The 16964-nt window shown below is 40.9% G+C and overlaps 1 protein-coding gene across 2 annotated transcripts; it reads right to left on the bottom strand.

The window, feature by feature from the left end:
• Positions 1-97: 97 nt before the first annotated feature.
• On the bottom strand, positions 98-15941 carry slc30a5 (solute carrier family 30 member 5). Of its 2 annotated transcripts, none has more exons than XM_061698186.1 (16): positions 15449-15941; positions 15169-15291; positions 14505-14571; positions 14326-14411; positions 14131-14218; positions 13074-13161; positions 12906-12982; positions 10358-10528; positions 9816-10104; positions 7197-7405; positions 5127-5284; positions 3967-4096; positions 1680-1929; positions 1378-1604; positions 580-708; positions 98-394 (listed from the first exon to the last, which is right to left on the bottom strand). In XM_061698186.1, the coding sequence occupies exons 1-16, from the start codon at positions 15517-15519 to the stop codon at positions 224-226; spliced, it is 2334 nt and encodes a 777-aa protein (XP_061554170.1). In that variant the 5' UTR covers positions 15520-15941; the 3' UTR covers positions 98-223. The 2 variants fall into 2 exon arrangements, with proteins under 2 accessions (XP_061554170.1, XP_061554171.1); XM_061698187.1 differs by having other exon boundaries at positions 10358-10489.
• Between the last annotated feature and the right edge of the window lie 1023 nt (positions 15942-16964).

Below are 16964 nucleotides of genomic sequence, written 5' to 3'. Positions count from 1 at the left end.
TGACCAAAATGTTTTACTCTGCGCCTAAAACTATTCAAAATCAATGAGACCACACACATTTAAGACTAGGCTGAGTAGTCAGAAAAAACTGACCGAGTATGGATAAAAATGACTATATTCTGATTTATTCAAATCACACACACACTGTACATTTCCATTGAGAAAAAAAAAAAAAAAAAACATCGACATTAACGCAATTTCAGTTGGTCCCACAAAAGGGGCATTACATGATGCACGTCCCATCATTCAGATGTTTCATGTATTCTATCTGTTGCGTCATGGCTAAAACATCCTGAAATCCGGTGCTGAGCCCAGACATGTGCTGGAAGTACGCATCCTTTTCCACCTGCACTGACAGATTATTCACTCCGGCATCTTTCAAAATGGTCGTCACCTGCAAGAGAGCGCACAATCAGACCAATTACAGCAATCTGTCATCAGACATACTGACAAGCTAGAGATTTATAATTACTTTACAACAAACAGACAAGTAGCGCAACAAACAACTCAAAGAAATGTGTCTGTCAAATATCAAGTCTGCTGGGAAACATCAACAAAGAAGCTGTAGTTGGCACCGACCTGCTGTATAATGCGCTGCTCCACCACATCTGACATGATCTGAAGGTGGATGGTCCCTGCGATCATGTTGGCTGAATGTCTCCAGAAATGAGGGTCTCTGTATGACAAAACTCCTTCAATCTTCTCAAGCTGGGAACACAACACAAAAGGTGGACAGGATCAATCAACTGACAGTAGCATACAACTTCAGCCACAGTAGACAATACTGTACATAGTCTACAGCTGTTCTATCTACAGCCACGACACTATGAACACTTCCTTCTTCCAAAGACTGGGACTTGGATTTGTAATATTTAAATACAGCGAAAGCCAGTTACATCGCAGTTCATTGTTCGCACCCCCAGTTTAGAGGCGATCCTTTTTCATAGGTTTTTACGGTATACTGTACAAGCAAGTTTGTAAATTTAGAATTGGAATTTCACAAGCATTAAGCTTGTGGAAATTCATTAGATGAAATTACATGTTTGGTAGAACATTTTGGTTTTCAAATATTCTATTTAATTCTATTTTGTTGTGTGTGTCAGTTTTACAGTAAACTTCAACTGGGAGTGACAAACAGCTGGAAGCAAGCCCGCTTTGCCTCTTATTTGGAGAACGGTGAATGAGAGAGTTAGAACAGGAGTTAAAAATATTTTAAAAGTGTGTTTTAATAAGTTTAAATGTGTATAAAAAGGGGATAGGAGGGGGTAAAACGCTAAGAAAAATTTCTTTACATCGTCTCTCAATATGGCAGGTGGGTCTGGATGTATCCCCTATAATAAACGGGGGTTCATTGTATCCCCATATCAGTCTTCTCACCTTCTGCAGAGCATTGTTCAGTTCCTTCTCATGCTCTGGGGGAATTCTCAGCAGAAGAACCTCGCAAGCATCCTTGAGTAGAGGGATGACACTAAGGAAGATGAGTGTGGCGATGAAAAGGGAGCAAATAGGGTCAGCGATCAACCAGCCAAACTGGCGGATGAGAATGGTGGAAATGATCACGCCGATGCTGCCCAACGTATCAGCCAGGATGTGAAGGAAAACACCTGTGAAGAAGACAGAAGGATTACATCTGGCCTCCCGAAATATGACTTTCATTTAGGCAGTGCGACCAAGTGCACCTCTCATGTTGGCATTCATGCCTCCGCCGCCCGAGCTGTGGGAATGCCCGTGTCCGCCATGCCCGTGTCCACCATGTCCGTGTCCGCCGTGAGAGTGGCCATGACTTCCATGGCTGTGGTCGCCGTGGGAGTGGCCGTGGTGTGAATGGCCGTGATCGTGCCCCGAGCAACTTTTACCGCCGTGGGAATGAGCATGGCTAAAAGCGCAGATTCCCACCAGGTTGACCAATAAACCGCCAACAGACACCGGCTACAGGAGACACCATATAAACATGTTGACAAAATTGTTGGTACCCATCTGTTGATGGAAGAAAAACCCACAACGGTCACAGAAATAACTTGAATCTGACAAAAGTAAGAATGAATTCAAATGTAATTAAAATTAACCAATGAAAATCAGACATTGCCTTTGAATTTTGGTTCAACAGAATTATTTAAAAAAACAAAAATGGACAAAATGGACACAAATGATGGCACCCTTAATATGTTGTTGCACAACCTTTTGAGGCAATCACTGCAATCAAACAATTTTTGGAACTTTCAATAAGACTTCTTGTACCTCTCAGCAGGTATTTTGGCCCATTCTTTATGACCAAACTGCTCCAAGCTGTCTCAGGTTTGACTGGCTTTCTCCGGTCGGAATGTTTCAGCCCCTTCCACAGATGTTCAATAAGCTTTAGATCAGTGCTCATACAAAGCCACTTCAGATTAATCCAATGTTTTGCGCTTAGCCATTCTTGGGTATTTTTAGCTGTATGTTTTGGGTCATTATCTTGTTGCAACACCCATGTCCTGCGACTGAGATCAAGCTTTCTGACACCGGGCAGCACAATTCTCTCTAGAGTAGTCTTGAGATTTTATTGTACCCCTCACAGATTCAAGACACCCTGAGCCAGATGCAACAAAGCAGCCCCAGAACATAACAGAGCCTCCTCCCTGTTTCACAGTAGGAACAGTGCTCTTTTCTTGGTATGCTTCATTTTTGTGTCTGTGAACATAGAACTTATGTGCCTGGCCAAAACGTTCCAGTTTTGTCTCGTCTGTCCAAAGGACATTCTTCCAGAATCTTTGTGGCTGGTCAACATGCAGTTTAGCAAATTCCAGTCTCGCTTATAATTTTTATTATTTATTTTCAACAGTGGTGTCCGCCTTGGTCGTCTCCCATGAAGGAGTTTGGCTACAGTTCTGTGGAGCTTACATTTCTGCATAATAGGTGCAACTGTAGCCACAGGAACATCAAGCTGTTTGGCGATAGTCTTATAACCTTTACCTTCAATGTGCTTTTCTATAATTTTCTTTCTAATTTCCTGACACAAATATCTGCTTTGTTTTCCTTTGGTCCAGGTTTAGTGTGGTACACACCATGTCACCAAACAATACAGTGATTACTTGTCAACCTTTAAACAGGCCGACAGACTGATTACAAGTTTGAAGACACCTGTGATGCTAATTACGTCACCATCATTTTTGTCCGGGCCTGTTTTATGAGTTTGTTTTTAAAAATTGTTCTGTTGAACCGCAATTCAAAAGCAATGTCTGATTTTCGCTGGTTAATTTTCATTAAATTCTTATTTAATCTGACTTTTGTCAGATTCTATTTTCTCCTGTGACCACTGTGGGTATTTCTTTCATTACCAGAGAGGTATCAATAATTTTACTATTAAGTACATTATTACTATCATACTTCTGCAATTAATTGCAAAAATAACTAAAACCATTGCGACTCTTCAGAAAAGCTGCTTTATATTCAGCTTGGGTTGGTGTCGTTTGACCGTCACTGGAAAAGAATGAGTGATGAATTGAATGAGAATAAAACAAATCAATACTATACCTCGGCTCGGTTAGTCCTCACGTTCGTTTGGTAAAGGAAGGTGATGTTACGAAAAGGATGTCCATAAAACGCCAAGCTATTAGCCTCTAGGATGGATCCTTAAATAAAGTCTTTCAACTGGGCTGTGACTGCCTACTAAGTGCCCATTTCTTTGTAACACTAGCTTTTTGTTTGACATTTGTGGCATGCAGACGCCATGTCTAGGAAAGCCTGATGTTATTGACATGGTTTATGTTCTCAGAGTGTACAACACCCATGCGGACTCACAACATTCTGGCTGCTTATTAAATGCTGAGAAAAAAAATATTGAAAATGAAAATGATATCTGTGCAGATTTCTGTGCTCACATTGTTAAATATGAAATAAATATTTGATAAATCCTACAATAGAAGATCGACCTGAACGGGCATTGGGGGTAAAAGCTTTTACACAAAGATGGAAAAGAACTTCACTCACAGTCAGCATGTCTGTGTTTATGTTGGGAGGATCCACTAAACGGGTAACGGACTCCACGAAGACAAAGAAAGCGATGACCATCAGGAATAATCCATTGATGAACCCAGAAAGGATTTCAACACGACCATACCTGGGAAGACCACCATATATTAATTTTAAACACCTATCTGAATTTGAAAGTATATTATTGCCAGTGTTGGGAAAGCTCATTTTCTACAGATTAGTTTAAAGTTCAGTTCACTGTTCAAAAAAATGAGCTAGTTTAGTTCATGATTCGAAGTTTTGAGCAAAATTCACCATTCCAAAAACGAACTAGTTCATACTCGCCCCCCCCCCCCCCACCCACCCACCAATATGTTGCTGATGGCCTATTACACTCAAAATACTGGCATTTCATTTCCTTATCGTTGCCACCCATTCAGTTCACACTAGTAGCCAGCTGCAGGTTTCACCCTACAATCTCAAAAACATCTTTTTATAAAATGAGGAAATAAACCAAAAACAGGACTTTTGTTCCGAAACAAAAACTTGAAACACAGCATGACAGGAACGATGGTAAAAAGACATTGATAACTTTGCATTGTTTGCAGCTCGGGCTGACTATATTAACAAAATAATTTATGTATTATTATATTACAAAACAAAATAACTTCCATGTGATGGCAGTGTGATCGTACAGTGTTCTAACTACAGCATTCTGATACAAATAATAATTTTCCTCGTAATCATTTATTATAATTATGTGCTGCAGTACAAAAGAACCACCGAAGAACAAATTCACTCCTATTTACGCAGTGTCCCTGAATGCACCTCGCATTCTCACGCAGCTGCGACATGCCTGCCATGAGTGGCGGCCATGGCCGCACTGCATCGGTTGCCAAATACAGCCTTATTCTGCTGACATATGGAGGCTCGTATATAGTGTTTTTCAGAGGGGTTTTGTCCTGGAAGTCCCTTACAAAACCTGGCCCTCTTGAATTAAAATGAACACTCTGACGCCAGAATGAGTGCGCTCTTAATTACCTTCATTAGTCAAAAATGAACTAAGTTCAGTTCCAGTTCGCACAAAATATGAACGACTTCCTGAACTTCCGTTCATTGAACCCATTCAGGTACAATATATGCTGGTGAGAGGGCTGCATGTTCCGCCTCAATTTTACCCGTAGGAGAAGATCCTGGTAGCTTTCCAGCGGGTCATCAGGGCGGCAAACAGGCCGAGTACCAATGCTGAGCAGTCAAACAACATGTGGAAGCCATCCGAGATCAGTCCCAGGCTGTTAGTCCAAACACCGTAAAAGAGCTCAACAAAGGTGAAAGCCTGGAACACAGAGATCCTTACGTAAATGTCGTTTGACAGCAAGGGCTGTGAACTGCAATTAAGGCAATTCATTTCAACTAACATGAACAACGTTTTTGGTCTTAAAGTGAAATCTGAGATTTTCTTTCACAGAAATACAATATCCGATTTTAACTGATTTTTACCCTTCGCTTATAGAAAAAGCAAAAGGAAAATGACATTGTTCAAAACAAGTTCAACTTTTTGTTTTTGTTCCCTTCTGGGAAGCTTTCAAACAGTTTTTACTAAAACATTAACTTGCATCAACTTCCACAGAAATAATAGAAGTGAATGTTTTTTTTCTTATATATATAATAATATAATAATAATAATATATATTAATACCTTCTTTAAAAACATGTATGTAAAATTATCCTTAATAAATTAACACACTCCTCAGCATCCCTGGTAAAGTCTATTCAGGGGTGCTGGAGAGGAGGGCCCGTCGGGAAGTCGAATCTCAGATCCAGGAGGAGCAGTGTGGTTTTCGTCCTGGCCGTGGAACAGTGGACCAGCTCTACACCCTCGGCAGGGTCCTCGAGGGTGTGTGAGAGTTCGCCCAACCAGTCTACATGTGTTTTGTGGACTTGGAGAAGGCGTTCCACTAATGTGGGCACGATGGATGACTGGTTAGCACATCTGCCTCACAGTTCTGTGGACCCGGGTTCAAATCAGGCCTCGCTTGTGTGAAGTTTGCATGTTCTCCCTGTGTCTATGTGGGTTTTCTCTGGGTACTCCGGTTTCCTAGAAATCTGAAAAACATGTATGGTAGGCTAACTGGAGACTCTAAATTGTCCGTGGGTGTGAATATGAGTGCTAATGGTTGTTTGTTTATATGTGCCCTGCGATTGGCTGGCAACCAGTTCAGGGTGTACCCCGCCTCTCGCCCAGAGTTAGCTGGGATAGGCTCCAGCATGCCCGCAACCCTCATGAGGATAAGTGCTATGGAAAATTGATGGCTGTTGCAAAACCTTTGGCCAACAGTTAGCCACTCATGAAAACTAGTGGCAGAACCCTGCACACTGCACGACAGTTCAGTCATCTTCGGCCGGAGCGCTCTGTGCGCGGCTGGCCTAAGAAGCGCACACCAGCCAGGATGAGTTTAAAGTACGAAAGCCGCTAAAAAAAACTAATCAATTGGAAAAAGGAAAACCATCCTGATAAATATATTTGAATGAATCCAGAAAAATCGCATTTCAGTACATGACAACAGACTTGATGATTGTTTTATGATGTTTGTTATTTTATCAGTGTTTAGCTTTTTCATGGTTCAGACTTTGTGGCCACTGGTACTTGCAAAGTTGAAATTAGAAAACATCCATTAGACCCAGATTCCACTGCGATAATGTGATATCTGAAGCCTACCACGCATTGATTTTATTGAATTTTATTCATGGAGATTTGTAAATGCTCTGCTTTGCTGTGCAGTACAGAGGGGGATTTGCAGAGCGCCGCAATATAACAAAGTAGTTTCCCTGTACACCCCCGAGGTGTACTACTACTACTACTACTACTACTACTACCTTCTACTAGTACTTACATTAAGGGCTTAAACACATTATTAGGGGATTCTCACTCTTTTCAGGCATTTTTGAAGAAACGGAGGTCTTGTCATGGGTTGCGAAGCAGCGACATACACACCTGCCCAAACCTTTTTCGTTTAAAAATGCTTCAATTACAGCTCTTCAATAGAATAAACTAAATTTAATTGCCGGGGAATATGCACATAAAAATAGATGAGTTCCAAATAGAAATCAGTGAGGAACTCAGGCCGCAAATTCTGGCCACGATATAGCGAGGGATTCCTATATACTGAGCTCTGACTTTGAAATTATAATTATTTAATTTCCCATGTTGAAGGGCCCATGAACCAATACCACTGCATTGCACGTACCAGGTTGAGACACAGGAAATAGAAGATCTGTCTCGAGTCGTACTCCTCCAAGATCTGTTTCAGGGAATCTTTGATGAAGCGCGGCAGGGACTGAGACGTGTGATGCAAGGCGTCACCCATGAAGTTGTACAAAGGAGTCCCTTCGGGTGAGTAACCGACCAGGGTGCCCTTTTGACCTTTCTTTGATGGGGATGAGAGGATACTGGATGCTGCAGAGGAAGAACGAAGAGAGCAACTTTAAAAACCCCAAAAAATGCTTTTAAAGTGTTGCATGTGTGTCAATGACATACATACGTAAAGGGGACATAGAGTATTATTAAAATTGAACAGGACAGGTCCATATAAACATTTTAAAACAAAGTATGAATGGTTGTTTGTTATATATGTGTGCTGCAAATGGCTGGCGTCCAGTCCAGGGTGTACACAAACACTCGCCCAAAGTTGGGATAGGCTCCAGCTCACCCTTGACCCCAATAAGGATGAGCGACATAGAAAATGGATGAATGCATGAATGCAGGAACTTCAGTTTCCACAGTCCTTCTCTGTTTTTTGTTATTTTCCAAACTTTTATGCTTATGGATGGACAAAATGAAAACAAAGAAAGGCTTGAGTTGTGCGGTAAACGATAGTCTAGTGATCTTGCATGTGGCCATGGCCTTTTGATCATTTCCACATTTCTGCACAAAGACTGCTTTACCACTTGTTTCCCCCCCAGCATCACCAGTTTAACAGTCCCACTTTCTCACATTATTAAATGTTAAACTGTGTACATTTGGGTGGAAGTTGTATATGGTTAAATGAGCCAGTGGTGGCTTCGCAGTTCGCAAACCCACCATTCATTTGCAGTCTGGACGGGATGGAAGGGGTCAACATTTTCTCAGGAGAAATCTCTGTCTCCAGAAGTCTCCAATAAGACCACAAAAATTCCCTACATTCATCATTTTTTTAGTCACTAAATATAGTCGCTTTGTTGGAAACACTGAGTAGACTCGCTTCTTTCCATTTCCTAACTTCGCCACTGGTCTTCATCGTAAACAGAAGTTGTACTCTGCATTTGAGTCTTTGAGTCTAGAGTTCAATTCTTGCATCAGGGGTGGCCGAGATGGCAAACTGCGATATCCATCCATCCATCCATTCATTTTCTGAGCCGCTTCCCCTCACTTGGGTCGCGGGCGTGCTGGAGCCTATCCCAGTTATCATCGGGCAGGAGGCGGGGTACACCCTGAAGTGGTTGCCAGCCAAGGGCACATACAAACAAACAACCATTCGCACTCACATTCACACCTATGGACAATTTAAAGTTGTCAATTAACCTACCACACATGTTTTTGGGATGTGGGAGGAAACCGGAGTGCCCGGAGAAAACCCACGCAGGCACGGGGAGAACATGCAAACTACACACAGGCGGAGCCGGGGATTGAACCCCAGTCCTCAGAACTGTGAGGCAGACGCTCTAACCAGTCGACTACCGTGCCGCCTACTACGATAGTAGTATTTAAATATTTTTTTAATATTTTATACAACATTCTGGAGCTAATTCATTCCCATTATTTCTTAAAGGGAAAAGTCATATTTATTTATTTATTTTGTTTTGCCACTTGCAGTGCTGCTCTCAATAGCAACGTGACAAGTGGCTACCATATTTATCAGGAATTTTGTAAAAAATAAAAATAGCACTTTAAACTCTTCTAAAATCCTCCATAACAAAAAGAAAATTCACGAAAAAAAACAATGAAATACTGACGTACACGACCTATTGCCACACTGCTCTTCACACAAATAATGTTAAACTTGCACGATTTAAGTCAAGTTCTTAGGGTCAAGTGACACCGTTTGAAACATATCAGTATTTTTGACACATCGACTCTGAGAACCCCTCGGAACTTTGGCCTGTACAAGCTTATATGTGGATATTGTGAGCTGAAACTTACCCAAATGGAGAAGGGGTTCCCCAGGTAGCAGACGAAACGAACGGGTCAAGCAATAGGTTGAGAAATAATCAAGTCACACTGTTTTACACGAATGTGAAGGCATTTTCTGCCCAGAATCTCTATGGGCAATCCATCCATCCATCCATCCATCCATCCATTTTCTGAGCCGCTTCTCCTCACTAGGGTCGCGGGCGTGCTGGAGCCTATCCCAGCTATCATCGGGCAGGATGCGGGGTACACCCTGAACTGGTTGCCAGTCAAACGCAGGGCACATACAAACAAACAACCATTCGCACTCACATTCACACCAATTTAGAGTCTCCAATTCACACATGTTTTTGGGATGTAGGAGGAAACCGGAGTGCCCGGAGAAAACCCACGCTGGCACGGGGAGAACATGCAAACTCCACACAGGCGGCTCCGGGGATTGAACCCCAGTCCTCAGAACTGTGAGGCAGACGCTCTAACCGTGCCGCCTCTATGGGCAATATCACACAAAAATGTTCCCCAAGAAGGCAATTTTCTACGAAACAAAAAACTCAATTTCTCCAGAACTCACAATCTGATTTTCAAAATTCTTGGTGTGTTGTACTCAGGTTGAAGCGGCCATTCCAACCAGACTCATTTTGACAGAAAGTCATTTTTGGGAAATCTTGTCATGTTGCTATTTTGAGAGCATCATACTTACACATCATGAAGAAGACAGCACTGACGAGCACCCCTCCGGAGAGCACGTGCTCTGTGCTGCTCTCCTGTGGTGATTTGCTCATAGAGCGCAACTGGTCGGTCAGCGGGTGAGTCCAGAAGTTGGCGAGAAGCAGGCCGCTGGAGAAAAGAGCGATGGCGCCGTATCGGGCGCACCGCTGCACCTCCATCTTTGCATTGCAGATGGCCTCCACATAAAACTCAAGGATCACCACAGAGAAGATGATCATGGCAAAAGGCAGGAGGAGAGCAGACCATGACTCAACCTTACTCTGTGGGGAAACAGTGGGAAAACCTGTTGAGACCTGAGTGAGCGTGAAGAGAAAAATATGCGTGCTTTTGTGGGTGAGTGTTAGGTGCGTGTTTTTATTTGCATTATCACACTTGATATGAGAAAATACACCAAGAACATATTAGACACGGCTGTGAATTGTTCACTGTGTCTGATTGAAACTGCTGCATGTAAGAGTGTCTCAGTTCTCAAAGAAAGTCTAAATAAATCATAAAAAATCATTTTGCACTTACTTCCGTGGTGGCTGACAGCACTATGACCCAGGGCAGCAGTACCACAGCAGACACCAGGTTGTCCAAGGCAAACAGACGCTTGGCGCCACCAAGTTCCACTGAGAGTTTCCTGGAGACTGTGTGGAAGCCCACCTTCAGGCACAGAGAGACCACTAGCAGCACAACACCACCCTGATAAGAAGTATTAATACAGTGCAGTACAGTTTACAGTATTAATACAGGATAGTTTTTAATTTGCTTGGGTACCAAAATGTATCTTTAAATTGCTGTGAAAAAGGATTTGTGCCACCTTCCTGATTTAACTTTTCATTTTTGCTTATTCGGCACACTTAAATGTTTGAGATGAGAACAACAATATTTTGCAAAGACAACCCAAGTAAATATACAATGCAGGTTCTAAACAATTATTTTATTTGTTAAGAGGAAGAAAACAAAATCCTAAACTATTCGGCGCTACCCAATAAAGGTAATTGCCCTCTGAATCTAATTGGTTGGGTTACACTTGGTAGCAAAAACTCAAATTAAGCGTTTGTGATAAGTGGTCATGAATCTTTCGCAATGCTGTGGTGAAATTTTGGCCCTATCTTCTTCTTAAATGCCAGTTTAATGTCACACCCCAGCATCTCAAATGGTTTAAATCCAGAGTTTGACTTGGCCATTCTATAACATTAATTTAGTTTTTTTTATGAGCCATTCAGAGGTGGACTTGCCATTGTGTTTTAAGTCGTTGTCCTGCTAACCCCTCTTGGGTTAGATGAATTTGAGGGTACAAAGTGATGGCCGGACATTCGTCCGAAGGATTTTATCGTAGACAGCAGGATTTACTGTTCCATTAAACACAGCAAGCCGTCCAAGTCCTAAAATAGGGAAGCAGCCCCAGACAATCACTGCCACCACTGTTTTGACTGCTGGCATGATGTTCTTTTTTAATCAAATGTTGTGTTTTTTTGTTTTTTTTTCCCCCCACACCACATGTAACTGGCCACAGAAAGTTAAACTTTTGTCTTGTCAGTCCACATAATATTTCTCCAAAAGTCTTGGGCATCATCAGAATGTTTCTTGGCAAAATGGTAGATGGACTGCACTTATATAGCTGCACATTATCGAGTCAGACGGGTATTTCCATTTTCTGAGCCGCTTCTCCTCACTAGGGTCGCGGGCGTGCTGGAGCTTATCCCAGCTATCATCGGGCAGAAAGCCAGGTACACCCTGAACTGGTTGCCAGCCAATCGCAGGGCACATATAAACAACCAACCACTCGCACTCACATTCACACCTACGGGCAATTTAGAGTAGTCGATGTTTTTGGGATGTGGGAGGAAATCTGAGATCCCGGAAAAAACCCACGTAGGCACGGGGAGAACATGCAAACTCCACAGAGGCGGGGCCGGGGATTGAACCCCGCTCCTCAGAACTGTGAGGCAGACGCTCTAACCAGTCAAACACCTTGCCGCCCAGACGGGTATTTATTTTATTTAAAAAATTTTGGCAGCAATGGTTTTTGCCTACAAACTCTCCCATAGATGCCATTTTTGCCCAGTGTCTTTCATATATCGTTGAATCATTTGTGAAGATTGACCTTAACTGAGATCAGTGAGGCCTGCAGTTCTTTGTATGTCGTTCTGGATTCTTTTGTGACCTCCTGGATGAGCCGTGGTTTCACTCTTGGAGTTATATTGGTTGGCCAAACACTCCAAGAAAGGTTCAACACAGTTGCCAGTTTTCTCCATTTGTGGGTAAAGGCTCTGACCACTGGAGTCCCAAAGCCGTGGAAATGGCTTTGGGACTATTCCAGATGGATAGTTTTCAATCTCTTTGCGTCCCAATTGTTCTTGACATGATGCATTTCTTTGTGAGATATTGTAGTCTACTTCAGTTTGTCTGACAAGGTACTATTTCATCAATTTCTTGATTCAACAAAACTGGCAGTGATCAGGCCTGGGTGTGACAAGTTAAATTGAACTCAGTTTTCCAAAAATGGTGGTCAATCACAGTTAACTCATGATATAACTGCAGGGCAGTAACTTTTTTACATAGAGCCAGATAGGTATGGTTTAAATACATTTTAGCATTTACTTCAGTTATCTTTGGAAGATATTAATAATGGCCTGACAATCTGAAAAGTTTAAATGTGTTTAATATGATAAATAAAAATCAGGAAGGGGGCAAATACTTTTCCACAGAACTGTACATGGCCCACGAAGTTGTAACTCTTAATCAAAATAGAATTAAAGGGGGTCCTTGGTTTACGATGTTACCAACATTCGTTTCAAGTAAATGCACAGCGCACAACAAACTAGTTTGTGCAGCGGCATAAGAATTCATCGCCTCATGGTACAAGACTACATGCTCAGTTACCACGGTAATTACTGTTTTTCATTTGATGGTATTTTAGTAATGGCCTAGAAGTGTTTTTTGTACAAATATTCACTGTAATTATGACTTTACCATTACATTAGATTAGAATACAATGCATTATGATTTATGTACAAATTCAGATTACGTTTCCACCGTGTGAACGTAATTGTCATAAACCCACTGTACTTACTTTGTGATCTGCAACCCCTAAAAATGCGATGGCAGTGTAGAGGAAGTGAGTTAGCGCACTGTCGTGATGTCCCTCAGCTAATTACAAGAGAAATTCAGGCTCAAACACAGGAAACAGAGAAATGGGATGTTTAAAAAAAGACAAACATATTATAAGTATTAAGGATACGATGCTCAGCCATTTTTGCCATGAGATCATCATTGTCGAAGAGGAGGAGGCAGATCACTGCGATGATGAAAACAGCAGCGCCTCTGGTCTGAAAGACAGATGTGCAGAAGTTCGGTCATCAGTACTGTAGGAAACGTTAGCAGTTAGAGAGAGAAAAAAGGAGCGTCACTTCACTGAACTCCAATAGCGGTACTTTCTATGCTGTACACAATAGAAATCGGAAGAAAACGCTTATGGGCTAAAATTTGGTCAAAAAGCTGTTTGTCAAAATACAACCCCAATTCCAATGAAGTTGGGACGTTGTATTAAACAAATAAAAACAGAATACAATGATTTGCAAATCAACGTTCAACCTATATTTAATTGAATACCCTACAAAGACAAGATATTTAATGTTCAAACTGATCAAATTTGTTTTTAGCAAATAATCATTAACTTAGAAGTTTATGGCTGCAACACATTCCAAAAAAGCTGGGACAGGTGACAAAAAAGACTGAGAAAGTTGAGGAATGCTCACCTGTTTGGAACATCCCACAGGTGAACAAAGCTAATTGGGAACACGTGAGTGCCATGAGTGGGTACAAAAGGAGCTTCCCAAATGTTTATTGAATGTTATTAAAAGAAAAGGTGATGTAACACAGTGGTAAATATGACCCTGTCCCAGCTTTTTTGGAACATGTTGCAGCCATTAAATACTAGTTAATGATTATTTGCTAAAACAATCAAGTTTATCAGTTTGAACATTAAATAGCTTGTCTTTGTAGTGTATTCAATTAAACATAGGTCGAACATATTTTGCAAATCATTGTATTCTGTTTTTATTTATGTTTAACACAACATCCCAACTTCATTGGAATTCGGGTTGTATAATGGTTTTCAACAGAGAGAGCGAAGATGAGTTAATGTGTCATTTCACATTTTTACACATAATGCACACCCATGTCCATTATGTGAGGAGTTACACTTGTAGCATGCTGTATGTAAACTGTATATGACATCAACACGTCAACAACAATTACCATAGCAAATTTTGTAAATGAGGAGTAGAGCTGTTTACCTTTGATGGTCCACCTCCTGAGCTGGTGAAGAGGACACCGAGAAAAGCAATCACCACCACATCACTGTGCTCAAAAAGCAGTAATGTCCTGTGAAAGACACATAAGCAGTTTGAGACTCTCAACCATCTCTGTACAAGTGCACACGCAAAAAATTAAGAAACCGTCATGTATTGTTGCATGCACATTTACCGTACCTCAGGGGTCCGCAGAGAGTGAGACCAAAAAAGCCCAGTAGGGATATGATACAGCTGAAAACACTGTGCTTTAGTAACTTTATCCACTAGAAATAATTAAAAGAAAATTAGTTAATCATTAGACCAGGACTTAATGTGAAGGACACAAATGAAAAGGAAGAAAAATCAATACAATATACCTGTCTTTTTGAGATGACTTTTCCAGAAGAAAAAGGTTTTTGAAAGACAAGTAAAATAACACCAGACCTGAGAATAATGGAATAATAATAATGTTAGTTTTATTGACGATTGAAGACATTTCTACTCTCATCTAACAACTTGCACCGCACTGATTTTTATTATCAGTCTCCTCCAAATCAGTTGTCTATTGTATTACATCTTTATTATGGTGTATGACCTGGGAGACATGTTAACATCCAACACTACAAGTTGCCCCTCTATTTGAGTACAACAACAGTGCAAGCTTTAGGTCACTTCGGAATGAGTTATTGTGCTGTTTCACTTGAAAATCAAGGAGTCCATGGATTAGTCACTCTTGGGATTGACCACACTCACAAGGGTTTGTGATCCAAACTTTTATCAACCGTTTTCCTAGCAGATAGGGGCACACGTGACACATCCCACACCACAAGATAATCGCTGAGGATAATCTTTCACAGACATCCAACATTTGGGCATTTTCTGACTTTAATCGTGAAGCGGGGGGCAAATCTTCACATTTGGCCGGATTGTCGGTATGTGCGTACCCCTTAACTGTCTTTTGCAGATCAGCGATTTAGAAGGAAGGAAATATCATTAAAAATAAATGAAACACCACCTACTAATAGACTTAGGAATACTCACCCTAACTTTAATATGAAGATGAACTGAACAATATGAACCACCTTTAGGATGTCGTATGATTCAAATATCCCCAAGGCCTTCAAGATCTTTGAGATGACCAGTAACACTATGTACCTGGTTAACCTGCAGATGATAAGGACAGCATATGCATGTTGTTACAAGAGTATACCAAAGAAGGGTTACACGAAAAGCTTACATGAACAAATGAATAACTATCAAGCTAACAGAAAATAAATGTTTGCAGTAAAATAATATTAATTACAATGAACACATATTTTACCTGGAATTGGGAACCTCAACCATCCCTAGATGCCCCCCAGAAAGGACATTGTTGCTGTATTTCTCGTCCATTTTCAGCCGGCTGGCTTTGCGTCCCGAGTATCCTTATAGCATTACTGCTATCTAAGAAGTGAATTTAACTTGTGGCTCATTTAGCAAGAAAGCGCAGCGACAGCTTCCTCTTTACTCCGATTCAAAGTACTGTCATAATTGCCCTTTATTTCCACCCTAGTTGGCAAACGAACCATAGAGCAGCTTTCTGCGGAGGTTAGCTATGAGCTAGCTAGCCAGGTGGAATCTCAATAACACTACTTGTATACGCCCTTTTAAAAGTGTATACATGTAGTTACAATAGTTTAAGGGCGATAGATGGCATTTTTTCCAAAAACAATAACAAATAAAAGCCTTTCCAGATTGAGCCAAATTGTGCTAAACCCACTTCCGGACACGATAAACAATCCACGTCATGTTAAACTTGAGGAGAGTCACTGCTGCGGATTGAAGGCGCTGGACAGTTCTGACTCGTGAGATGAGCGATTGCGTCTATGCGCAGGATATGGTCACAAAATAAAAAAAATAAAAATAAAACATTATGACAAACGTACCGTTAAAACTTTGATGTATTTTTATCTGCACGAAGAAAATGCAAATTATCCTGTAAAGAATAACAGAATACTGTAAATGGTACTGTAGCTCATTATGGGCTTATGCGGGGCAATGCTTAGCGCGATATTGCTCACACCATCTATCACCTAAAAAAAATACTTCGCTCTCCAAGTACCACAATCATGACCAACATTAAAATAAAGTGAAGTAGTAGTAGACATAGGGTTGAAAAACGAGGCAGAGGTTTTATTCCTAAAAAGTATAGTTTATATTCAGAGGTGGGTAGGAAAGCGCTACATTTACGCTGCTATATTTACTCAAGTAACATTTTGGATAAATTGTACTTGTCAGAGTAGTTTTAATGAATCATAATTTTTTGCTTTTACTTGAGTATTTATGTGAAGAAGAAACTGTACTTTCACTCTACTCCAAGAATTTACATGCCGCTCGCTACTTTTATTTATCAATTATTGTGTGCGTGATCTATTTTTCGATTTTCGTTTTTTTTTTTTCGATTTGCGCAACAGCACTATTGCACCAATCCAACGTACCCACAGTGACGTTTGACGGAAATTCACCAATCAAACGACCCGAGGAAGTCACATGTCCACACAAAAATCTTCTATTGGGTTTGGCGGGCCAATCACTGTGACTCATATTGAAAACAAATAATAAACCGAGCTACTTCTGTTTACGTTTCAGATTACTAAGAGCAGCATCCTTATCATGCAGTGCAGTCTTGTAATTGCCCAAATTTGGATATTTCCGCCCATTTACAATTTGAGAAAACATCTTGCGGTAAATTGTAGATTTTTTTTTTTTTTTTTTGAGCTGCACCTATGGCAACATAAGCTTTATTTTATGGTCATAAGTAACTGTTAAACATGCATATTTTCCGTGGTGTAATCTCT

The sequence above is a fragment of the Phycodurus eques genome, chromosome 15 (assembly GCF_024500275.1).
Source record: "Phycodurus eques isolate BA_2022a chromosome 15, UOR_Pequ_1.1, whole genome shotgun sequence".
In the NCBI taxonomy this organism is placed as follows: domain Eukaryota; kingdom Metazoa; phylum Chordata; class Actinopteri; order Syngnathiformes; family Syngnathidae; genus Phycodurus; species Phycodurus eques.
The sequence above is the reverse complement of the archived record's forward strand: the minus strand, read 5'-3'. Positions and strand labels throughout refer to the sequence as shown.

Bases quoted from the DNA above. Each gene is read 5' to 3' on its own strand.
- slc30a5 (XM_061698186.1), bottom strand. From the start codon at position 15,519: ATGGACGAGAAATACAGCAACAATGTCCTTTCTGGGGGGCATCTAGGG. The intron at 1,605-1,679 runs GTGCACTTGGTC...TCTTCTTCACAG, and splicing joins CATGAATGCCAACATGAGAG to GTGTTTTCCTTCACATCCTG. The intron at 395-579 runs GTCGGTGCCAAC...GCTCTCTTGCAG, and splicing joins AGCAGCGCATTATACAGCAG to GTGACGACCATTTTGAAAGA.